The 23,224-nt window shown below is 38.7% G+C and overlaps 5 protein-coding genes across 6 annotated transcripts; 1 reads left to right on the forward strand and 4 right to left on the reverse strand.

Moving 5' to 3' along the window:
* Positions 1-1,745: 1,745 nt before the first annotated feature.
* Positions 1,746-8,382, reverse strand: LOC143461842 (isoleucine--tRNA ligase, mitochondrial-like). 2 transcript variants are annotated; one of them, XM_076959744.1, is made up of 15 exons: positions 7,970-8,382; positions 6,992-7,136; positions 5,903-6,028; positions 5,426-5,832; positions 5,197-5,334; positions 4,818-5,127; positions 4,558-4,757; positions 4,134-4,310; positions 3,814-4,038; positions 3,364-3,580; positions 3,160-3,285; positions 2,973-3,098; positions 2,802-2,905; positions 2,383-2,734; positions 1,746-2,296 (listed from the first exon to the last, which is right to left on the reverse strand). In XM_076959744.1, exons 2-15 carry the CDS (start codon positions 7,130-7,132, stop codon positions 2,021-2,023), a joined length of 2,925 nt encoding a protein of 974 aa, XP_076815859.1. In that variant the 5' UTR covers positions 7,133-7,136; positions 7,970-8,382; the 3' UTR covers positions 1,746-2,020. The 2 variants fall into 2 exon arrangements, with proteins under 2 accessions (XP_076815859.1, XP_076815858.1); XM_076959743.1 differs by having other exon boundaries at positions 7,961-8,382.
* Positions 8,383-8,848: 466 nt separating this feature from the next.
* On the forward strand, positions 8,849-11,218 carry LOC143461843 (RNA exonuclease 4-like). Its single transcript, XM_076959745.1, has 4 exons — positions 8,849-9,682; positions 9,793-9,947; positions 10,128-10,292; positions 10,350-11,218. Exons 1-4 carry the CDS (start codon positions 9,332-9,334, stop codon positions 10,594-10,596), a joined length of 918 nt encoding a protein of 305 aa, XP_076815860.1. The 5' UTR covers positions 8,849-9,331; the 3' UTR covers positions 10,597-11,218.
* On the reverse strand, positions 10,662-13,372 carry LOC143461845 (protein max-like). The gene is made up of 5 exons (XM_076959746.1): positions 13,079-13,372; positions 11,767-11,796; positions 11,532-11,639; positions 11,339-11,462; positions 10,662-10,832 (listed from the first exon to the last, which is right to left on the reverse strand). Exons 1-5 carry the CDS (start codon positions 13,088-13,090, stop codon positions 10,732-10,734), a joined length of 375 nt encoding a protein of 124 aa, XP_076815861.1. The 5' UTR covers positions 13,091-13,372; the 3' UTR covers positions 10,662-10,731.
* Positions 13,373-16,608: 3,236 nt separating this feature from the next.
* On the reverse strand, positions 16,609-19,902 carry LOC143462736 (leucine-rich repeat-containing protein 57-like). The gene is made up of 5 exons (XM_076960991.1): positions 19,348-19,902; positions 18,950-19,085; positions 18,608-18,876; positions 18,221-18,406; positions 16,609-16,873 (listed from the first exon to the last, which is right to left on the reverse strand). The coding sequence occupies exons 1-5, from the start codon at positions 19,426-19,428 to the stop codon at positions 16,832-16,834; spliced, it is 714 nt and encodes a 237-aa protein (XP_076817106.1). The 5' UTR covers positions 19,429-19,902; the 3' UTR covers positions 16,609-16,831.
* Positions 19,903-20,052: 150 nt separating this feature from the next.
* On the reverse strand, positions 20,053-20,982 carry LOC143462735 (gamma-interferon-inducible lysosomal thiol reductase-like). Its single transcript, XM_076960990.1, has one exon. It carries the CDS (start codon positions 20,905-20,907, stop codon positions 20,140-20,142), a length of 768 nt encoding a protein of 255 aa, XP_076817105.1. The 5' UTR covers positions 20,908-20,982; the 3' UTR covers positions 20,053-20,139.
* Between the last annotated feature and the right edge of the window lie 2,242 nt (positions 20,983-23,224).

Below are 23,224 nucleotides of genomic sequence, written 5' to 3' on the forward strand. Positions count from 1 at the left end.
GCCATTTCCTAGGGTAATCCCCGCACTGAAAAACAACACCCGCCATGCTGTACTCTGATTGGTTTAACACACATTTTTAAGATTTTAATCTAATTTATGAAATTTTAAGAATTTTTTAAGAAATCTACTTCTTAACTCAATGCCAGAAACTTAACCTTATTCGTAAGGGACTTAAAATCAAGAATTCTTTACAATCTACGCATCACACTAAAGAATCTGACAATCTTTGTCGAAAGCTTTCCGTTAAACTAAGAAGTTATCTGCTCAGCACCATGTACTACAAACAAAAGGTAATTGTCAAAAAAATACGGAACTAACAAGCAAACTGAACTTGATAAATTCAAACTTTTCCGAAACCGTGTCTGATACTGATATACTAAACTTTATGAAAGGCAATTTACGGAGCTCATGATAAAAAAAGAAAAACAAACTCAAATCTCTGACTGCTTTGAGAGAGAATAAGCACGAAAAGATGAAGACTGTCAACTCTGATACCACCGCCATGAAAAAAATTGTTAATTTATCCACTTACAACCCCAGTTCCACCGAATTATCAGTCCTATGCAAAGGTCTGAGCTTCTGCTCCTCTAAGAAGGTGGACAAAGTAGGCCTACGACTCTGTGGTGACTTGGAAACATATTTTCAACGGATAAGACTCAAAAAATTCTTCTTCGACAAAGAAACATCTGATGATACATCTCCTTCTTTGGCAAGTCTTTATCTCAAAAAACAGTCCAATACTTTCACCTCTCCTGAAGGAGGCAACCCAAATCTCGATTTATACATACAATGTTTTCGAAAGCGGGCACATGCAGAAATCAACAATGAAATACAAAACACACCATCTAACCTTACTTAGCCTACGCCGAACGGTCAGCCATCAAGAACATGAAATCCAACCGCAATATACTCATCAAGCCTGCAGATAAAGGAGGAGCCGTAGTTATACTCAATCTGCAACTAGAAGACTCTCAATACTACGATAAACTCGATAACGATCCCACTGACGTTTTCAAAAAATAACTGAAAACACTTCTTCGTAGTTTTCCTAGTACCAACGTCAACCTTCTAGACGTCATATTTGAGGACCAACGCATTGCATCATTTCATTTGTAACCAAAATTCACAAAACCAATAACCCTGGTCGTCGAATTGTTTTATGGCACCCGCACACTCACAGAGATGATATCTGGCTATGTAGAAGGCGTGTTAAAACCATCTGCATCCGGAAGCAGCAGCTACATCCAAGACACCACTGATTTTCTCAAAAAACTTCAATCAGTGGGAGATTTACCTGACGACACCATCCTTGCGACCATGGATGTGAAATCACTATCTACGAACATTCCTCACGAAGCCGGTCTGCGTCGTCGCCATCCGTCGTAGTCTTCCGCCTAGTCATGACATTTTCTCCACAACTGACACCCATAAAGCGTATAGCTAAAAATCTACAGATGATTCCACACTTAACGTTATCTTTCCAAACCAACCTCTAATAGCTTATCGACAACCTCTCAGCTTCAAAAATCTCCTGACGTCGAGCAAATTACCCGACACATCTTTTTGACATTTCAGTGTACGCCTGAAGAAGCAAGCTTATGCTTGCGAAAGCTCGTGTAGAAAAATATAAAGTTAAACTTAAGAGCGCCAAACTATATCCTGTTTCTTATTTTACATATTTTTAACAATCACTTAAGACGTCCAACAAACCTTCAAAAATTTTGTCACCGTAGTACTAGACTAAGTAGAGCTTGTTCTAAACGCACTTGTTTCCATTTTATTCAAGACAAAAGGGTTGGAACTTTGAATCGACCAATCATGGCGCGGGCGAGGAACGCTTCAATTCATGTTGTCTGATGCAGATTTTCTTTCTGAAATCTGCTATTTCCTTCAAGCTCGGGCAGACGAGCGAGTGTTCAACTCGTGGTAACAAACAATAACTTAAAAACAATGCACGCTAGGTGGCGCAATGGGCACAATCCAATGCAAGAAATGACGATATATTTGGACGCATATGACGTCATAAGTCCCAAGAGTTCGAAAGGACAAAAGTGCATCTGTCGCACAAGTTCCCGTTGGATGACGCAGTGTGCTTTCTACATCGAGGACATTTATGCAAATGTGACGTCTCAATCGAAATTCGACACATGACGTCATTATCATTATCCAACGTCACTACTTTCTGGTTGGATTCACAATCGAAGGACGACCAATCACCTTCAAGCAAGGTGCATCTAGATGACGTCATTATTTCGCACAGCTCTGAGTCGCTTGATGTTGTAGAAGTTTGCAACATCTGTTTAAGACGTCACAATGAGCATTGTTACAGGTCAGTAGTGGTCACTTACTGCTCTCTACAAAGTAACATTCTAATTACGTCACCTTTAAATTGTTCGAAGCGGAACCTGTCGGAAGTTCAATTGTGACGTCATACTTAAGAGACTGAGCACTTGGAACCATTGAAATAAAAACATCACGAAGAACTAACGCAGCAGACATAACATTGTCCACTGACGTGGTATCCAACGTTTTTATTACGTCACAATTGAACCAGCTATCCTTGAAAGGACTTCTCGATTCCGGGAAACCACTGAAGTTAGGACGAAACATCTGAACTTCTTCCGCTAGGTGGGGTAATATCGGGGCAACCACTTTCAACAAAGCTTCCGAGTGGAAGTGGAGAACCATCTGACACGCCACTCGCGAATCTCCCCTCTCTTCGTCACAATACAATCTATAATGACGTCATAAAAGGTAAGATGTAAACATTTACCCAGAGATTATAAGATGACGTAATTCACCTGTCTTTTATGACGCTGAAGTAAAGGGACGAAAGTCTTGTGACGTAATTCAATGTCTGACGACAAACTCTTGAAAAGCGAAATTCGTTGTATGACGTAGAAACCTATGAATGGCGAGCATAGGAAATATAAGATCCCTTCGAAATCTTATTTGCAACAACCTGATGTTACCTCAGCCACGAATTTGGTCAAAAGAGATAAAAAATATCGATCGATCGTCCTCAGGTTGCTGACGTCAGCGTTGCCAGGTTCGTAGTTGTTCAGGTTTGAGATGAGAAACCTCAGGCAGAGACGGATCTGGAGGGAAATGAAGTTTAATCGCGGTTTCTGACGCGTTTTAAATAATCAAAGCTTAAACCTTTTGGACAGACGCGGAGGCGTCTTTCATCAAACGATCGCTAATCTGGATTTCATCGAAAACCTTCGATTCTGCAACCCACCATCTCAGAACATCGGCACCATAAGCCGGGTTCCGCTCTTTGTTCTAAAATAACTTGAACATTCGAGAACATCTCTCTTTTCACACCACACAAACCATGTCTAAGTTTCTTAATGTTGTCACCTTTCCACCATTGATGAGAACCATAGGATCAACCACATTTCCCAGCGACTTTGACATTTTCTGACCACCCTCGGCCACAGTGAAGCCATGCACCATTACATTATGGTATGGCGCACCACTCTGCAAACCAACACTGGTTAAAAGTGATGACTGGAACCATCCATTGTACTGGTCTTTTCCTTCAAGGTAAAGATCTGCCTTTGAAGTTGGGCCGTTCCTGTAATCATAGAAATCATATTATCCTTGGATCAGGGGAACGATTGTTTGACCTGCTTTGGCGTTTAACCTCATTCAGTCGGTGAGAAAAATTCCGAAAAACGTACACTACATTCCCATTTTGAAAGCTTTTGCTTTTTTGATCTACAAAAGCAAATGTTGTTGTACAACACAACAATGCAATGAAGAAATTGGCGACGTGAATTCACTTCAATGCTGGCAGTCAGAACCTACCCAAGAACAACTGCCCATGATACTCCGCTGTCGAACCAAATATCAAGGATGTCTCCTCCCCTTTCAAACTCATCGCTGCAACCAGTAAAACCAGATTCATGGATTACGTGTTGCGGCAAAAGTTCAGAAATTGGCAAAGTCCACCAGACATCGCTACCTTGCCGCTTCACCAGCGATATGATGTGTCTCATCAAAGCCTCTGTGAGCAAAACTTGACCACTTTCCCTGCAATTGAATGACTTTTTAAGTGTCCTTGGCCAAGCTGTAAAGTGTAAACCAACCTACATATATACAAGAATAAAATTGACAATACTTCGTACTTGTGATAAAACACTGGAATAGGAACACCCCACGAACGCTGCCGAGAAATGCACCAATAAGGACGAAGCTTTAATTGTGACATCATACTTGACTTTCCAGAATTGGGGATAAAATTGACGCTTCCCAGGGCTTTGAGTGCCTTGGGCTGTAGCTGGTGCGTGTCGATGAACCATTGTCTAAAACAGACACACACCATATTGACTGCAGCTTGTTCAAAGACAACTATTGGTGAATTTACTTCGTAAAAATGAGCTATGACGAGTTACAACAGCGCACACTTTCAGGAATCAAAGTTTTACTTTTAATTACAAACTGCCATGATCCTAAAATTAGTTAGCAGCTACAAAATATTTTGAGTTTAGAAAGAGAAGAAAGAGTTTACTCGAGTTTGATAAGTTGGCAAACCAAGGTTAGACGTGTCACCTGCTTGTTTTGATGAAGATTGGTTTCTTTGTCCGCCAGTCATATGGGTAACTATGAACATAGTCATGCTCAAGCACAAGGCAATTTTGTTGTTTTAAGATTTCTACGACTGCTTCATTGCCTGAAGTGAAGATGAATTTTCCAGCGAGATCGAAGCCGGCACTTTCCATGAAGCAGCCGCTGTTATCCACGTGACCATCCTACAATCATTATTTTTCAATCCTCATCTCAAGTATGACATCATAAACAGAAAGACTTACCACTGGCAGGTCGAGTTTCTGAGCCACATCAAAATCTTCGGCACCATAAGCAGGTGCCGTGTGGACTATCCCGGTTCCCTTGTCAGCCGTCGCGTGAGCTGAAGGTGACAACCGGCTCGTTCTGTGCCGCGTCATCGGATGGAAACATTCCAGGCCGTCCAATCTCGTGCCAGGAAATGTTTCCAATGTTTTAAATTCAACGTCAAGCAACAAAGAAACATCCTCGATGCATGACGTGGCTAAAACATAGACACAATCTTCTCTGATCCGATTGGCTGAAGATGACCTTGTCACACCTACTAGACTGTACCTGAGTAGAAAAGTTCAAGTCAGCCAAGTTCAATGTAAATCAAATCACAAAAATACTACAAATAGTTACATGAGATTGGGTGAAAAGCATAAAGTTTGATTTGCAGGTAATGTCCATGGCTGTGTTGTCCAGACAAGCACAAGGACATTTTTTCCATTTGCAGCAAAATTTGTGGGGTGGCATAAAGGAAAGGTCACATAGACCGACCTGTTCAATAGTTTTTAAATTAAACATTGAAGAGACAAAAAATATTCACAGCAACGATTAACTTGATTTGATGAGTGAGAACAACGTAAACCTGCTGATATGATTTTTGTCGTATTCCAATTCAGCTTCGGCTAATGCTGTTTGACTGCTGGGCGACCAATAAACTGGCTTCAAGTCACGATAAATAAGTCGCCGCTTGTACAATTCATAAAAAGCTTCAAGTTCTGAAGCTTCATAAGACTTGTCAAATGTGAAATAACATTGCTCATCCCAGTCAGCCATCACCCCCCACCTCTTGAAAGCTCGCGTTTGCGCTTCGATTGTTTTCAAAGCAAATTGTTTCGCCTTTTCTCTTATATCGACTGAACCAAGTGACTTGAAGTCTTTTGCTTTAATTGCTTTGATTTCTATTGGGAGGCCATGGCAGTCCCAGCCAGGCCTGTAATTGACTCGATATCCTCGCAGAAGTTTGTAACGATTGATGATGTCCTTCAATATCTGGGGAGTGAAATGTTACAAGTATGACTGGTCCAAGTAAACCCACATGACTCGACAGAATCAAGCCTACCTTGTTCACGGCGTGACCCACATGGACATCACCATTCGCGTAAGGAGGTCCGTCATGTAACGTGAACGACGCGTTGTCTTGGTGAGCTTCCTGTTGCCATTTGTACAAGTCATCAAACTCACAAATCTGGAACAAAAAGCTGGAATAAAAAAGAATGTAAGATTGCACCAACATTGTGGGGCCGGAACCCTGCGCACATTCAACGCTGGAGCATTTGTTACTGCGGTTATTTTCATGTCATCGACAACCAACAAAGCTATTTCCTGTTTTGAGTGATATCCGTGTTGACAAGTTTTACAAACTGTCCAACAGAGCAGGAGCCGATATTGTTAAGGTTCAACGCCCTCAGGTTTAAATTTTTATGGATTCTTAAGAGTTTTACATCCATAGTCTATAACAAAATAGTCAAATAAGTTTTTGTCTCGTGTCAAGAAAAACTTGACTTAGTTACAACTCGACATCAGAGCTTTAGCGTAGTGTAGCATGTTGTATAGCGTTGTGTTGCACTGAAAAAAGTTACTTATTTCACAACTCCAACAACAACCAGTTCCTCAGTCTGAGGGTAAAGATGCTCACACCACTTTCAACAGAATTGTAACAAATTTGTTTATTCTAACTCAAGTCAATGCCTTAATAGGAGGGGCAAGTCCAAAAACAAGTTGATCTTAAATCTAAGTGTACTTGTCAGTAAACATACTTGACTGGACTTGCTCCTCACTTTAAATTAAAAAGTTCAGAAGTTTGCTGACATGTGCATTGTGTTAAGTTGGTTGCCAAATGCCAAGCATAGTTTAAAGTTTATCTGGACAATGCTTTCTTCCAGAGAGGCAGAATATTTAAAAAAAATATTTTTATATAATCTGAAACTTCATGTTTTGCTGCCACATATCTGTGATTAAGTCATTCCAGTCATTTTGATCAAGTTTTAATTCACTAAAAAATGTGACCAAAGTCAGGAAACATTCCCTGTATGAAACAATTAGCCTCATTAAACATTAAATTTGTTCGCTTAGAAGGTGCTTAATTGGTGTTAACCCATACCACAGAAAAGCTTTACTGACTACGCAAGGGATTATTATGTAATAATACCTTTTGTAACTCTTGTTCATGTTGGGAAATGTCTTTCACTCTTGTTGGGAAAGTTGTTCGAGGGAGAAGCACGGTTGCAGAATATTGTGACTTACTGCCATAGAAGCGAATTGATGACCTTACAACTAACCTTATCAACATCTTCCTGCAAGCAACATGGGTCCAAAAATGAAGCAACAACCGCGCTGCAGGAATGCAAACTGTAAATCACCGTTGCACAATAATTTGGCACCAGTGAGATTTGTAGCAACAAAGTTACGAGTTGATTTTGTGCCAAACATCAGACACAGAATAGGACAGATTATATCACGCAAAACAACACCCTGCTATCAAGTAAAGTAGTGTACAAATTAAAGAACTGCTATAGGCTAAAGTATTTCACATAAATTTCTTAAAGGAAAACCCCAGCAGAGTAAATATGTTAAAACAGAAAATCAAGCACAAAAAGAAAAGGCGAAGAAAGAAAACATCAGGTCAGTGCTTTCCTCCCTGTGTTGTAAAGCAGAAATGCTTTGTAGAAGTATCAGCAAAATCATAATGAACTGAATATTTATGACTAAACCATTTAAACAAAACAAATTATGCTCCTGGGCGCAATACTGTGCTTACCATGGACATTATTGCAGAATATTTTTCTAGATCATGTGACATATTAGCAAGGTTTATTTAAATATTCAGTGTTCTGTGCACTGAGAACAGTTTCTAAGTGAGTTGTTGTTTATCACACATTGTTTCTATTCTTTGCTAATCTTTACGGTATCATAATAAAGGAAAACAACCACACACAATCAATAAACAAGAAAACAGCGCTAAAGCATCGAGAGCTTAAAACGTGCAAAATTTTAACTATGTCATGAAGCAAGTAAAGATTAACACAGTCACCAAATCCAACATAAAAAACAAATTTACATGCTGTGACATAACGACGCCTCGCCTACTGGTGTGGCGAATACCAGTATAACGACATACCATCCATACCAGTCTGAACCAGTTACTGCATTCAGACGTCACCACTAGCGCCAATCGAGTCTTCAGTTTCGGATCAAGAGGAGTTTTCTTTCAGCAATACCAATTGTTGGACAGTATTGGCATCATTCTCCTTACATCACTGTCAGTGTACCAGAGAAAATTCCATCTTCCAACAAGCAGTAAGCCGTTGTAAGCCTTTTCGACTTGGTCACTTTTGCCATTCATTGGCGCATGCTAATAACAACCGGCTTGAATTTTCGTCTCCACCGCGCTTTTGACGAAAAATAAATAGACTGATTGAAGACAAAAGCCTTCATAGAAATACAAAAACACCTCTGTTTAAATAAATACTGTATCTGACTACCGTAAACTTGATAGCCTAGCAACTTAATAACCTATTCAATGGATAAAGGCAAAAGTCCCAAGTCAGATACCAACGTTTCAACAGTGTCAGTGCAACAGATGTTTATGGAATAAAAAAATGTGCTTTTATTCAGGGAACTTCCCTAAGTAATCTTCTAAGATAAAGATCTCACAATATATTTTACTCAGGTTAATTATTTTGTTTATTTTCGGCCATTGATGTAAACTGTAAAGTATACCTTTTAAAATCATAAAATTTTTTATTTTGTTATAGATTAAAACACATTATAGATGTGAAGTTTTTGTAAACCTTGATTTATTTTCCAGAGTTTTTGATCACCCCATTTAATTTTTTTGCCTGGTTGTATTTCTCACCGAACCACAAGTCGTCATTTGTGCACTTTCTGGGCTGATCGAAGTCTTGCCGTTGGTCGTCCTAATTGTTTCGTGCAGAGGAGTGGTTGAGTTTAACAGGTTAGTTTGGTCATCGCTCATTTCCGCGTTAGTGTTAAGGTATAGGCTAGCTGAGGGGCCATACACTCGTTTTTGCGGTTCTGTATCAGACCACACGATTCAGCATCGATGCGTGCCCGGTGGATAGGTTAGAAATATGTAGGTGAAGTATTTTTGATGTTTGATCTTGTTGTATGTAGGCCTATTGTTCATTTTCACCACAAACTGTGCGGAGCTAAAGTTAAGATGCTAACCGTTGTAGTTATAGCACAATAAAACACGTGCTCACGAACAGGAAAAAGTGGCAAAACCCAAAGGGCCATTGGCTTATCTCTATCTGAATATACATAAACTGAAACACCATTTATTTTGTGGGGATTTGGCTTGGCACGTTTCTTAGACATTCTACTTGGAGTTAGTTAAGTTATTTTCCATTGGTGTTTAGAACGTGCTCTACATGAAGCAATGCACTAAAATGTAGCAGAATGACTTAAATATCTAAGATTTAACCTGTTGCCATTTAAGTTGCATAAAGAAGCGACAATTTCTTTAATCATGACCAAAGTTAAAAAGAAAATTGAAACAATAAAGAAAACTTCAACCAGGACCAATTGGGAAGCTTTAAAAGCAGAATTAAAGAAAAATGATTCCTTTAAATCGAGTCACGATGAAGGGCCGAGCTCTTCAGTTCATTTGAACAAGAAGAACGAGGCAAAAAGAATAAAACCATTCAAAGGCTTCACAAACTCCACTCATAAGAGCAAGAAATTAAATGTAACATCCAAAGATATTTGGTTCGATGATGTGGATGTTGGAGATATAGTCGATGCAGAAGATGACTTAAACGAGAAGAAGTCACCATCAAATAAACTTGTTAAAACCAATGCTTTTGCTGGCTTGACGAAGGTTTTATGCTTGTTTCAATAATAAGTGTTCCACTCAAAACTAGAAGAAACTTATTCAAAAATTTCCCAGTAAGTTGTTCACCTTACCAGATATAATATTTTGGATTCCAGGTGATTGCAATGGATTGTGAGATGGTCGGTGTGGGGGAGGGGGGGAGAGAATCAGTCCTGGCAAGGGTTTCTCTCGTCAACCAATTTGGAAAATGCATCTATGACAAGTTCGTCAAAGCTAGGGAAGAGGTGACAGATTACAGAACCTTTGTCAGGTACAACTACATGTGGTGGCATGATGAACCATATTTATCTATTTGTAAGCAACTTAAACATTTTATTATGCTGAATGATGCAATCAAACTGTTGAAACAGTCAATACACAACAAAGTGGTGGCAATAGTGAGTGAGTCCAACACTCTCATCAAAAGTCAATTGAAACAAAACTTTTGCAGTGGAGTTCGACCGAGTGACCTCACCAACGCAGAAGATTTTCAGATCGTGCAAAAGGAAGTGGCCGTAATACTGCAGGGAAGGATTTTGGTAGGCCATGCGCTCTGGAACGATATGAAGGTCTTGTTCCTAGATCATCCCAAGAAATGCATCCGTGACACTGCAAAGTAAGTGGCCAGCTACATTCTCATGATAAACATCATATAAACATTGTTTGTTGGCAGGTACAAGCCATTCAAGACGATGACTGCAGGAAGATCGCCGTCGCTCCGATTGCTAAGTTCAAAGATTCTCGGAGTGCCGATACAGAGAGGAGAACACAGCTCAGTGCAAGACGCCCAGGCTGCTATGAGACTATACACGATGCATAAGCGAGAATGGGAGACCGAGAAATCGAAAGTTAAGTTGAGCAAAAAAGCAAAGAAGAAACGCAACGCTAATACTGCCCTGGGCTTGGCTAAAACTGCCTGAATCAATCCCTGTCTAACTGATGTTCTGTGCTAGACTTGGTTTTGGAAATGCTAACCAAAGACAAGTTGTTATGTTGAATCTTATATTTATATATGTATAAAACAGACAAAATAATACTTTGATGCGATCAGGCAGTTAAGGGCTTCCATCGTCCATTTCCAACTTTTCATCGAGGTTATTTTCATTAGGACTCGTGCTTAAAATTCCTTCTTTTTTTGCTCTTTCCAACGTTCTTACTGAAATATGACATCATCAAAGTCTGTGATTAAAACTATTCTGATGAAGCAGGCGCAAACATTACAAAGCGAGCCATAAAAGTTCTACAACTCTGTTTCTTCATCATCAATAAATGGTTAAGTAGGAAAATTTATAGATGTAAAACGATGGTGGCCTAACCTGTTTATAGTCACAAAAAGATACTACGACTTCAGCTCAATGGCTACTCGTGTAGAAAACAGAGTCGTAGAATTTCTATGAAACACCTCATTTACTGGCAACATGGTGCTGCCAATGTTGAGATTTTTGGGCAGATTTGAACACCAACAGTTCCACTGAACACGAGCAAGTGTTGTTTACACCTTGTGCAAGGGTAATGGCAAGATGTTATGCGGTTTTTAAATAATTAACTGGCTGTACATTGGTTGGGGGGTGGGATAACTCACATTGAAGCATGAAGCACTCACTTGAATTCTTAAACCTTAAGATAATGCAGGGTAAGTTGGAGAGAAATTTGCTGACTTACTTCGCAGCTCCAGCAAGTTATTTTGTCTTCGCAGTTCGTCAATATCTTGCTTGTCCGTTGAATTGAGCCTCGTCATCTGCTCGATGTATTCCGTCGCCTTGTTCAGAATTTGAGCACGAGAAGCCTACAAATAGAAATTTGTGCATGACCATTCATAACAAGCTCAAATAATTATTACCGAAAATATGAAAACCTTTTCCCCTTGCAAAGCTGGAACAGAATCTCGAAGTCCATTGAAACTTTCTTTTATATGATCTCTTCTTTTCCTTTCAAGCGCGTTGTGGTGGGAGCGTTTACTCACCTGCATTGAACAAACATTCCTTGCCGAACTATAATTATTACATCATACTTGACAAATAGAAATCATAATTTAAACACGCACGATGGCGTAATATTTGACAATCCGATTATTTTGTCATGAATCTCACCCCAGTCACTTGATCAACTTGATCCTCCCCCTGAAAAAAAAACTTGGTCATAGTCTTTGGATATAACTCAACATTTTTGCAAATTGAAAATCAACACTGAATGAGAAATCTCAGACACGTAAATTTTCACAAGCTAGTGATATTTAATTGGCTAAAAATTAATTATCATGTTGAAGAGCTTTGCAAATAATTGCCAAGAATCTGTGGTGTCTTGTACAAAATTTGACAAGGTTTTGATGATGTTATACTATAGTTGAGTTCAGGCATGTCTGACCCGCGGGCCAGAATGCGGCCCATGAGGATCTGTCATCTGTTGGTGCTGACATAGTCAAGTTGTGCAGCCAAAAGCTATGTCAGGTTTCACACTAAACTGAACTCTATCGCACACTTCCAACAATTTGGTCTATTTTGTAATTTATATTGCTTAAAATTAAAATATAGCTTCAAATAAAACTGCTTTTCCTATGCAAATGTATTTATTATTTCTGTGCTGATAACTTGCATCTGGCCCTCCGACAATTATGACACCCATATTCGGCTCTTGAAGGAAAATTGTTGGACACTCCTGGTCTAATTTATAGTGCTTTATAATATGGTACATTTGCCTGGGGACCTGCAGCAAACAGTGTTTCAAAACCTTCACAATAAAATAGCAAGACTAATTACCAATAGTTACAAATATACCAAACTAACTACACCTTATAGAGCAAACGATATTCAAAATAAAACTACCAATCACAGGGAGGCAAACCAATGCATAACTATCACACAAATTTTCTTCCCCACATATTTAATGGCTATTTCAGCAAAATTGAGTTTCAGTTTCATTTGTTTTTTTGCAATAAAATTTGGGGCACCTGACCTAGATGACCGTCTTTCTCTCTTTACTTAAGTGGCAAAGGTAATACAGACCATTTAGGGTTTACTCAAAACGCTGCAATGTTACAAATTGGTAAATTAACCTAAACTAATCCCCTCTGACCCAAACTCTCACTTCTCATGACTAAATTACATCAAAAATAAATTTGGAAAAAAAGCAGTCGAACATCAACAAGATGCAACTGCGAGACCTCCAGCATTCGAGTCTTATTGCTAACCACTACGCCACCTCATTGCTTTCTTCCCCTCATCCAAAATGAGGGTGATAAACGCTTCAACAAAAATCTGCCGATCACGGTGTTGTGATTCAGCAACTTTGGTTGCCTTAACCGAAGTTTAAACAGATGCCGGTGAAATAGTCACTACGTAATTTTTATTCTGCCTATTCTATTCAATTAATTATGAAACTTAAAATGTGATAAAACACACTTACATCGCTTTCCATATCCCCAACCTTGTCCTCGTCAAACGATTTTGTGTATTCGTGATCCAGCTTCTTGCTCGTTGCTTTCCTCGCCTACTGGCTCAACTTCCATCAAAACTCGCACCAATCACCTTGACGAGTAGCGTGGTCAAACAAAAATAAGAACTGATCGCCGTTTCAAGATTTAAAAAGTTGTGTAATGAGACAACTTCTCCACAAATAGCCTCTCCAAGCGAATAGAACTTTCCCAAAACGAGCAATAAAAAAACGCCTACCGTAACCAAGACCTAGCCTAAACTAACAAAGCACATCGAGTCATCGACTAGAACGGCAGTGTTGCCAAAAAATAATTTCACAAGACGGAGTATTATGCTTCGAAGCACTTCAAACTTATAAAAAAAAATACAAACAAATAAAGATTTTCACCGCATCAATAATACAATAGAACAAATTTCCTCGTTAAAAATTTGGAAATGCATTAAACCCAACGCAAAAAATCTTAAATTGGCGACACAACAAAGAAGTCAGTTTAGGCTTGTGTGATAGGTGGCACTTGCCAGGTGCAAGAAATATTATGCCTGGTTCAGAAGAATGCGATGAAAGTCAAATGCCTCTGCTAGCGCCAGGCAAATGTGATAAACAGAACATTTTAGCGGATTTGGCATCACTTGTTTAAAATCGGCGCAGAAAATGACACTTCACCTAATAGCCCTGCAGGCCTACATCGAGTAGTAGTTTTAGGATGAGGCGAGGAAAGGTGCATCTGTACTATACACGCGCTAAATACAAACATGGCTACGAATATTATTGTTAACTGGTTGCATTTTCTTCAGGACAGGAGTCGTTCACTGGTTCATGCTAATTAGCCGTATGAACTAGGGAATAGGGGAAAGTTGTCTAAATCGAACCTCCGGGTGAATTGGCCTCCTCCTGTTTTGGGATTAATTTCGATTACTTGCGCTAGACACCCACACCGCATAAAGATGTCAGACGCCACTTCAATTTTTGATAATTGTACGTTTTTTATTGACGTGCGACTTCAAGGTCACTTACTAGCCTTCTGAGCCAATTCACTGATGACACCGTCACAGACGGTTGTGTGTGTTATAAGAAAACTCAGTCGCCTAATACATGCTCTAGCCTACTATTCTGAGTTTGACATTTTTAAGGCAATTAAGTTATGGTGATTGTAATAATGTAACCTATAGGCTATAAGTGGCGTTTTAATAAGCAATTGTTGTTTTCTGGCGAGAGAAAAATATGATATTTAAAGTTTCTCCTGTTTAACTATGTAAACTGTGTAGTAAACTGCTTTTCAAGAGCTTGTAGTACGTAGAGTGTAACCAAGTTGGAACTGTTCTAGTTTTGTGACATTAATAGTGTTGTCAAGTTGTTACTGGTCAGAAAGGAGTTATTCTGTAAAACGACCGATATCTAGAACGTGTGGCCCCAGCTGATTGGCTGTAGCAGAAAGAGGATAAATAAAATTGATCTGGGTTTAATTGCTTTCTCCTGATAAAATCTTGTTTTAGAAAATTTGGTTTTATGAAAGGAATCTAAAAAGTATGTTTGTGGAAATGACCTAATAATTGCTTATGATGTAATTGCGACCACATTTTGGAATAAAAGAATTTGGACTTTATGAACGTTGTGCTGACTTAAAGAAGCAAGAAGATATAGCATAAGCAACGGAGTCAAATAGACAAGGAGTTCTAAAAGAACGACTAAAGCATTTGGCTTTCATCTCCATAAAGTAATGCTACAGGGAAGAAAACCCTTCTTTCTGATAAAGAAGACAAAGCCATTTATTAGAACTAGGCCTACTTTATTAAACTTCTAATATAAACAACAATATAGCCCACAACCTCAAGAAGCCCTCGCTTTCATATCGCTTGATGCTCAAGCACTCATGTGATTTAACACATCTTGCCAACACGAGAAAAATTCATATATTCTGCTTGCAAGCCTTTGAGGTATTAGAGTTAGACGCTCGATAGCAACAATTGAATAAAGAGTGAAGATATTGGGGGCAGCAGAGCAAAATTTAGGGAGCAATAAACTGGAAAGAAATCCACAAACAAATCTCAGGCATTTTGCTTTTGAAAGAAAAGCAACATTTTGTGCATTTTAGACCGAATTCAAACTTTTCCGGGGGAGCGTGCCCCCGAAATCCCTGGGATAGATTACTACGTTTCCGGGGACTTTGGGGCTTCCAAGCCTAAGTCACGCTATATCTAGCCGCGGTACCCTCCCCAAACCTTAGGCCACTACTGCCTATACCAATGCGATGTTAACATAGGTGTGCCGTACCGCGGTACTATAGTACCAAATTACTGTACCGCGGATATCGAATCTCCGTATCGAATAACTTTTTTCAAGAAATTTCAGTCGTTTCCGGTACTTTTCACGTGATTATTTCAAAATTTTAACAAGTATGTTTTCAAAAATGCATTTCATTTAATCCTTAATGCCAATTTTGGCATCTGTTTCTAAAAGTAAAATTTGAAACGAGTAACGTCACATATGTTTTGACCTGGAATAACCTGTACCGGGGGCATAATAGCGGCAAACAGTGCACTTGCAGCAGCATCTTTTGCACAAAAAGATCAGTACCGACAAAGTACCGAACTAATTTTTTTTAAATAGTACTGAATACCGGAACCGTTGGTCCCTTTTTTACCAAGTACCTGTACCGTTACCGATGTTACTTTCAATGTACCGACTACCCACCTATGGTTGTTAATGAGAGGAATGGGCAATGCTAACATCTACATTTGAAATCAATTAAAGCTAGGGCCTGCTAAGACTTCGGAACGGTCCCTCACCTAATAAACAGGCTCTAGCTTTAGAAAACCGAGTATTTTCATTGGTTGTCACTATTTCACCGGAAAAATCGCGCGTTCGAAGCTAGTTTTCACTTTCTTCGCAACCTTGAATAAATGTTGTAGCATAGTAACTTAAATCTATCTTCTAAACTAAATCTAACTCCAATAAAACCTTAAATATACTTTTTGCCCATTCTCCGAACCTAACATCCTATCTTTAAGGGATCATCAACCAACTTAAATGTACGTTAAACCAAGAAGCTATTATCGCAAAACTAAGTGTCATAAAACCACCCTGAAATTCGACTTGCAACGAGATCTAGGCCAGGACTACCCACATACTTAGTTTGGACAGAATCCTTGTATTAAAATTTCTATAACAACCACATAAACTTTACCGCAAGTTTTGAGCTTAGAAGTTTAGGACAAATACTAAAAAAAACAATACTTGCAACCCTCACCAAATTTAAACCTTGCTTGACCTTGACCTGCAACCAGCTATCGCAGAAACCGTAACAAACCAGCCCACATTGACGTCACATGCGCATTAGATCGGAAAATTTTAGTTTTTTTTAATATGACGCTTTGGGTGCGACATCGTCATAAACACTGTGTCGCCCACTTAAAATTTCTAATGGGAACTGACCCGACAGGCTACTTACGGTGAAATAGTCACTTCGTTTTATCTAAATGTTGCTTGTGCTTTAAGTAAACTCTGTTTTACTCGCTGGTATATTTGTGTAAGAAGCGCACAATTACAAGTATTGAGACGTACAAAGATAGGCAAACAAGGTAGCAGCACGGATCACAACAAACATCATGCATTGAACATAAATAATTTCATCGTATAAAATCCAACAAAAATAAAGAAAAATCTTCCAAGTCTTCAGAGCAAATCGATCAAAGCTGAAATAGACAATGGCGAATGGAATCAGAATCAATCAAATTTCTTTTTTGTCGCCGTGAATCTCTCCATATACTGAAACATAGAACCAACACGTGACGACATATTTCTGTTTTTACAGCGACTATGACAACTTGTACAAATGACATAGTAAAATACTGAAAAGTATAGTTTGTGATAATATGATGAAAAATTTAACATACGGAATTAAATGTCATTTGGAAATTTAAGTTTTTAAGTGACGTATCAGTAAAATTTAACACTGCGTCACGACAGCTTCCTGTTTGCCGCTGCAACTTATGCGATCATATTTCGTCATGCCTTTTTCGTGTGTTTTGCCTGCTGTAGAAAGCCGTTCAGTTGCGTTAACAATTACCAGCAACCAGTAACATAATACAGTTGAAAATAGCAAAGTCTACTAGTCTCAATGCTATAAGATTAACTGTTGGATGAAATGCTGTTGATATACCAATGTACTGCTTATATGTAATCGTTTAAAGAAGAATCAATATAATCAGTTTATACAATCAACATTCCTGTGCAATCTACTGATGATTACAAATTAAAGAAGTTCAGTGTCGAGTTAGACAACTTTGTTTGTCGGCTTCACAAGACAATCAGCTTTTAGCTGAACAATCGAGTCTAGGGTTGATAAAGCAATCAACGACCTTGAGGCTCATGTATCATCGAGTGCCATAAACAATCAGACAATCGAACATTGTATTGGAGTGACTGGAACAATCAAGTTCAACAACCAAAACCAATCATTCCATTACAAGTTGTTTATGCAAAGTAATTTCTCAGACAAAAGGCTGCTGACTGTTTAGCGAGCGCGCGATTTTTTTCGGTTTTGCACAGTTAGGGAATTACCCTGATTAAATTCGGTCCCTTTTAAAACACGACTTACTGTAATTACAGTAAGTAATTGCACAGTATAGAACAGTAAGTAATAAGTACAGCAATTGTAATTAGAGTGATGTAATTATAGTAAGTTGTGGTTTGAAAGGATTATTGTTGGTCACTGGATGTGCAACACAACGCGATTCTGCACGAGATTTCTCTGCAAAAGTGTGTGCAGGGCCTCTTGCTTTAATTTTATCCCCTTCTTTATGCTTTCTATGTCCTAAGAGGGCGGTAGCAGCAAAATTTTTCCCAAATTTAATTTTTTGCTGAAACTGAAGGCGATCAATTGATTGACCTCAATAGAAAGGATTAAACGATCAGTTGGTGGCGCTGTTACCTTCCCTTAAAACCTTGCATCCCATTGATTAAAAAATGGGCAATTTGCAATAGAAGTCAGGCGTCAATTTGCGGGAAATCACATTTAAAATAAGGACTGGTCCAGGAAAGCAGTGATGTCTGGCGCCTCTACTTTATGCTAGAGTGGCAACACAGATATCTCGAGCACACAACACTGAATACCTTGTCGTATCCTTCAATACTCTGGAAGTCTTTCTGACTGAATAAGTTCCCGTCATAAGCGAGCAGCGAGACGTTTGAATGAGCTAAAATAGTGCTCGAGACTCCCTCGAGTGTCACACAATTCTCTTGAAACCTGAGAACTTTTAATCTTGAGCACTGGGCAAGTGAGGGGGGTAGAACTGAGATCTAAAAATAATGACACGGCATGATGTCACAAAGACAAATAATGCGTGCAACCACCTATATCTACACAGTAATCGCAATTGTGACTTTCCTACATCGAAACTTTAACAATCGCATGTCACAGGTATCAACGTAAACAAGTCCTACTGCACTAGCTTCATGTAATTGATAGAAGTCAACAGCAGGTAATGATTTTCAACAAACCTGATTTCTGTTCAGGTTTAGTTCAACAACGTGCAAGCCTTGAAAGTTCTCGGGCAGTCCAGAGAGTGAGTTTTGAGACAAATCAAGCATGTCCAAGTGCTTCAACCTGGAAAGTTGTGACGGAAAAGTCTTTAATTTGTTTCCACTCAAAACCAAAGTCCTGAGAGCTGCACAATGATGAATATCTGGAGGCAACTGAACCAATCGATTGTTCGATATCGTCAAAGTTTCCAGTTTTTTTAACTTGCTTAGTCCAGGACATAAAACTTCTGTGAAACAAATGACAAGTAAACTGATAAAAATCCCAAAACACTTCGTGAGAATGAAACAGGACAAACTTACGTAATCTATTGTGGTTTAAATTTAGACTTTTCAATATTGAGAAGTTTCCAATGCTCTCCGGCAGCGATGGTATCTTGTTGTTGGAGACGTCCAACATCCGCAGATTCTTCGCCAGCCTCAAAAGTTCGGCTGGAAACTACAGAAAGAAATCAAAACATTTTAAAGTAATAAATTTCTTATACAAGCAATCTTGCCACAGGCACAATTCCTTACACGCCAACACCACGTTTGTTTGTTAAACAAAATAATTTTAGAAATCCAAATTATCATTGGAAATTCTTTTTTTTGTTACGATTATAAAAGTACTGTATTTTGAACAAATATTAAAGTAAATTTAGAATGAATAAAAACGCATATGAGAGATGGATTGGCAACCAACGTAAATATAGTTAAATTACTTGTGCTAAATTCATTGATGAAAGTTGGCAGACCCCGGTCTTCTCTGCGTGCTCGATGTGACTCTTCAAGCTGTTGCCCATTGCAAGCCTAAGTTTTTATTCTGCACAAAAAATCAACGATGAGTAAAACATTTGACGAAATTATCAAATCATATCACAACGCCAGTTCAACCGATACAAGCAAACACTGCGTTGCACATGAGAATACTTATGTGGCATAAAGACAGTACATGAGGTTGCATTGAACAAGTTATACTGCAATAAAATACAGATGAATGTTAAAAAGTTTCTTGATTAATGTGCAGCTGTATCAGTTATTCATATGAATAACATAATATGACAAAATAGTTCTATTTACGCATGTTATAATGCTACAAAGAACACATTAGTTTATTCATCAACGTATTCACAATCTCATTATTGATCAACATCATATGACTCCTTGCAACAGCAAACAAAAGTTAATCATTTCCAACATATTTACAGACACATTATCACATGACTCGATTTTACTGCTCAACCAATCAAAAAATGTTCACTGTCAAGCTTCAAACATAACGTGGTTGCTTAAGTTTAGACATCTTATAACTCAAATCACAATTAAATAAAACAAATCATAACAAATCTGGTACTATTTGAGCAAGGAAGACAATAAAGACGTATTGCACACAATCATATACGACAGCTTGCATGGGTTGGTGGATATTGAGAAGGTGATTGTAGGTAAGATTTATATAACACAAGGAATCATCGTTCAATTGCCAATGCATGAAGTGCTGAGCTTTGAGGAAATTAAACCAAGATATCACGACGACATGCAAGTGCGGCAGCAGATTGACATTGAGCTGGTTTCTTCCCGGTGTACGTTTCACAAACAACTTTCAAGAGATTGGTCTGAGCCTCCTGCTGCATGCCTTCAGTGTGTTGCCCGTTGACGAGGATCCACGGAACATATTTGTGCTTTGGCTGCAACACATCAGTGTTGAGAGCTGCCTGGTGCATGAGCCCGTTCCCTTCCTTTCCACTCGCACATTTACTAATAACGTTCCAATCCAACATGGCCGACGTGACGCATTTCTCAGCAGCAGCGATCGGGTCTTTACTGGACTCCATGCAGTAGATGACTGGAAAGTAAGCATCAAACACATTGTCTGTGTATTTCTGGATACAATTCTCAATGAAGTTTCCGGTACATTCTTCGGGGCCATGTTGGCAGGTGTAATTCCAGTAACCTGAAGACACTTGAGTTTCGTGAGCATTCCCATATGCCACCATGTCCACCACCATCGCACCACTTTTTTGCAAACTTTTCCATGTTGGGTAGAGCTGGTCTGTAATAAACTGTCGGCAGTACGGGCATAATGATTCATAATATAACGAAATTGACACTGGCTTGGCATCTAGGAGGGATTTCCAAAGCAAATCTGAACACGGTTCCAAAACGCCGCAATCCTCTGCAATTTCCTTTGAATCACACCAGTATCTTGGGGCGACATCACATTTCGCAGAAATATGCTCAACTGTCAAGAGCAAAAGCAAAACAGCAACCTTCATCATCATGATAAAAAGTATCTTAGATCAAATTAAACACAATATCGTAACCAGCAAAAGTAATCTGAAATGTTACGAGTGTCAAAAACTAATGAATTCGATACTTTTTACAATAAATTGCTGTACATCATAGAATAAAATGTCGTAAATGCAACATTGGTCCATAATATCTATCTTTTTATAAGTAGTATATATATCCACTGCTGGTAGCAGATATCAGGAATGTTTGTCGTCAAACGCCTGAGCAGTTTACCTTCATTTGCACGAATGGGAGAGAGACTGTGTAATGTTGAGTGGTCAGTCTGACCACTTGCAAATGAGTTTAATTTATGGCTCTACTTTTTTAGAATAATCGATTTTCACAATTTTTTTAATTACATATTTTAAGAAGAATTTTTTTTAAAAAGCTTTCTTTTTGGAAAGTTTCTGCCTCAGAATGAAGTTTGCCGTTTTGATCAAGTGTTTTAGACTGTTGGGTCGACAATGTTTACTGTTTTCTACTATGACTGACAGACTCAGCATAGTCTTAGCAATTATACTGTTTTCAGGATCTTGGGTGCAGCAAACAACAACAAAAAATGACAAGAGCAGCGCACACCAGGACAAATAGCCTAGTTGTCTTCAAACAAAAAACGAGACACTAAATTTAGCTCCGATTTGAACTGCAAAAGTAATGTTTAAAACTGATAACTCTAAACAAAGAAAAAACAAAAAAATTGATTTTTCCCCAATTTCTAACGTTAAGGTATGCATTCTTGCCTGCACTGGTTGCACAAATGCAGGGCAGCCTTGGGCCATGCATGAATGGTTGCACGGCCACTAAACCAACTAACTCACTAAAGCAATATGATATATTACTGTTCCTGGTCCACAACGCAAGCTAGCTTGAGTTTTTCTACTGGAAATCAGTAAAGTGCCGAAGCAACGGCATAACTTGACGAGGAGAGATGTCATTCGATAGGTCAAAAGGGTCTGTATGTGCGACTACTTGACCAAAACTCCAAACTATGACTGACTCGAGATATGAAAAAGGAGAGAAAACGCGATGACATTTTCAGCGTTTGGGCGTGGTGCCCTAGCGCGACGTAGCGGACAGAATGGTGAACGTTACATAACAACGCTAGCGCCGCCGAAATCGGACACGGTGCTCTAACAACTCTTCTGTCGAGCCGACAGACGCGTGATGTAATAATAGATTATACATTACACGTAATGGAATATTTATGATGTAATGAACCTAAATAAGCCCCGACAAAATATAAACACGGTTTTGTTATCTTCAAGTTTCAAAGCATCCATACTAACAAAGGGGTAAAATAAATGGGTCCTGTTGCTAGCTGCCTGAAACCGGCAAAATCGTGAGAAAATTTTATGAAAATCTCAACATTCACCGGTGTATTTAGGGGAGGCGGCCGTTGGGCCACGCTCCCTTCATAAATCAAATTTTTTGGGCCATAGCCCTTTTTACGTTTTCATTCTTTATCTTATCGCATTTCCTTGTTTAGGACAACTTATATCATCTAGAAAGGTATACGGCGTTTCAAAAGTGTACACCATAGATTAGCTGCTATTGTACGTAAAAAAATGAGAATACATTTCATTTCAAAGTGTTTTTTGAAGGGAAAAACCTCAATATTTTACTCTACGCGCATTTTGACCTGGCTGAAAAGACGTGGTAATTTTTGGCAAAACTTATAAAAACGTTTGATCACCTCAACGCAATTCTAAATACGCCACTGCCAAAATAATACGCTACTGTGGGCTCGGTTGCCGAGTGGTTCGAACGAGCCATACACACGATGGTCTGCCTGTTGAGAAGTGTTACCTGGGAGGTTTGCTTTCTCACAAAGTTTGACGCTTATCATATCTTAAAAATAAACTTATAAGTTGAAAAAAAAATCAATTTGAAGAGGATACATAGCATATACAACGCAACTATGAACTTTTGTGTATGATCATCAAATAAACACATCTTCAAAATTAGTTAGTTAATTACTAAGGCTTCTTACTTACTTTAAATGGAAGCAAAACACTTGGACGTTATATACCATGCAATGTTAAAGCTTGCCTGCCATAATTTACCAACGAAAACAAATTACATTTACAAGATTAACAACGATAAACGCAGGAAAGAAATGGCCACACAGATTTTTAAAACATCATCTTTCGTTGTTTGTTTGATCAATTTTTTTCGTCTGTTCGACAATTAAAGGTGTTTATAGCAAAGTATTTACCATTAAAAATTTGTTCTGTCCCATCTTCGATGACCGCGGTCAACTAAAGACCGTCAACAAAGTCATTTTTATTTTGTAAATCGCTCAACGAA

Source organism: Clavelina lepadiformis, chromosome 6 (assembly GCF_947623445.1).
Source record: "Clavelina lepadiformis chromosome 6, kaClaLepa1.1, whole genome shotgun sequence".
NCBI classification, from domain to species: Eukaryota; Metazoa; Chordata; class Ascidiacea; order Aplousobranchia; family Clavelinidae; genus Clavelina; species Clavelina lepadiformis.

Bases quoted from the DNA above. Each gene is read 5' to 3' on its own strand.
- LOC143461842 (XM_076959744.1), bottom strand. From the start codon at position 7,132: ATGTTGATAAGGTTAGTTGTAAGGTCATCAATTCGCTTCTATGGCAGT. The intron at 6,029-6,991 runs GTATTATTACAT...TTTTTGTTCCAG, and splicing joins ATGAACAAGAGTTACAAAAG to ATTTGTGAGTTTGATGACTT. The intron at 3,099-3,159 runs GTTTAAGCTTTG...ATTTCCCTCCAG, and splicing joins CCTCCGCGTCTGTCCAAAAG to ATCCGTCTCTGCCTGAGGTT.
- LOC143462735 (XM_076960990.1), bottom strand. From the start codon at position 20,907: ATGATGATGAAGGTTGCTGTTTTGCTTTTGCTCTTGACAGTTGAGCAT.
- LOC143461845 (XM_076959746.1), bottom strand. The intron at 11,463-11,531 runs GTTTTCATATTT...TTCTATTTGTAG, and splicing joins CAGCTTTGCAAGGGGAAAAG to GCTTCTCGTGCTCAAATTCT. The intron at 10,833-11,338 runs GTAAGTCAGCAA...GTCATATTTCAG, and splicing joins TAACTTGCTGGAGCTGCGAA to TAAGAACGTTGGAAAGAGCA.
- LOC143462736 (XM_076960991.1), bottom strand. From the start codon at position 19,428: ATGGGCAACAGCTTGAAGAGTCACATCGAGCACGCAGAGAAGACCGGG. The intron at 19,086-19,347 runs GTAATTTAACTA...TTCTTTCTGTAG, and splicing joins CATCAATGAATTTAGCACAA to TTTCCAGCCGAACTTTTGAG. The intron at 18,877-18,949 runs GTAAGTTTGTCC...TTTGTTTCACAG, and splicing joins TTTAAACCACAATAGATTAC to AAGTTTTATGTCCTGGACTA.
- LOC143461843 (XM_076959745.1), top strand. From the start codon at position 9,332: ATGACCAAAGTTAAAAAGAAAATTGAAACAATAAAGAAAACTTCAACC. The intron at 9,683-9,792 runs GTTTTATGCTTG...TTTGGATTCCAG, and splicing joins CTTTTGCTGGCTTGACGAAG to GTGATTGCAATGGATTGTGA. The intron at 9,948-10,127 runs GTACAACTACAT...AAACTTTTGCAG, and splicing joins GATTACAGAACCTTTGTCAG to TGGAGTTCGACCGAGTGACC.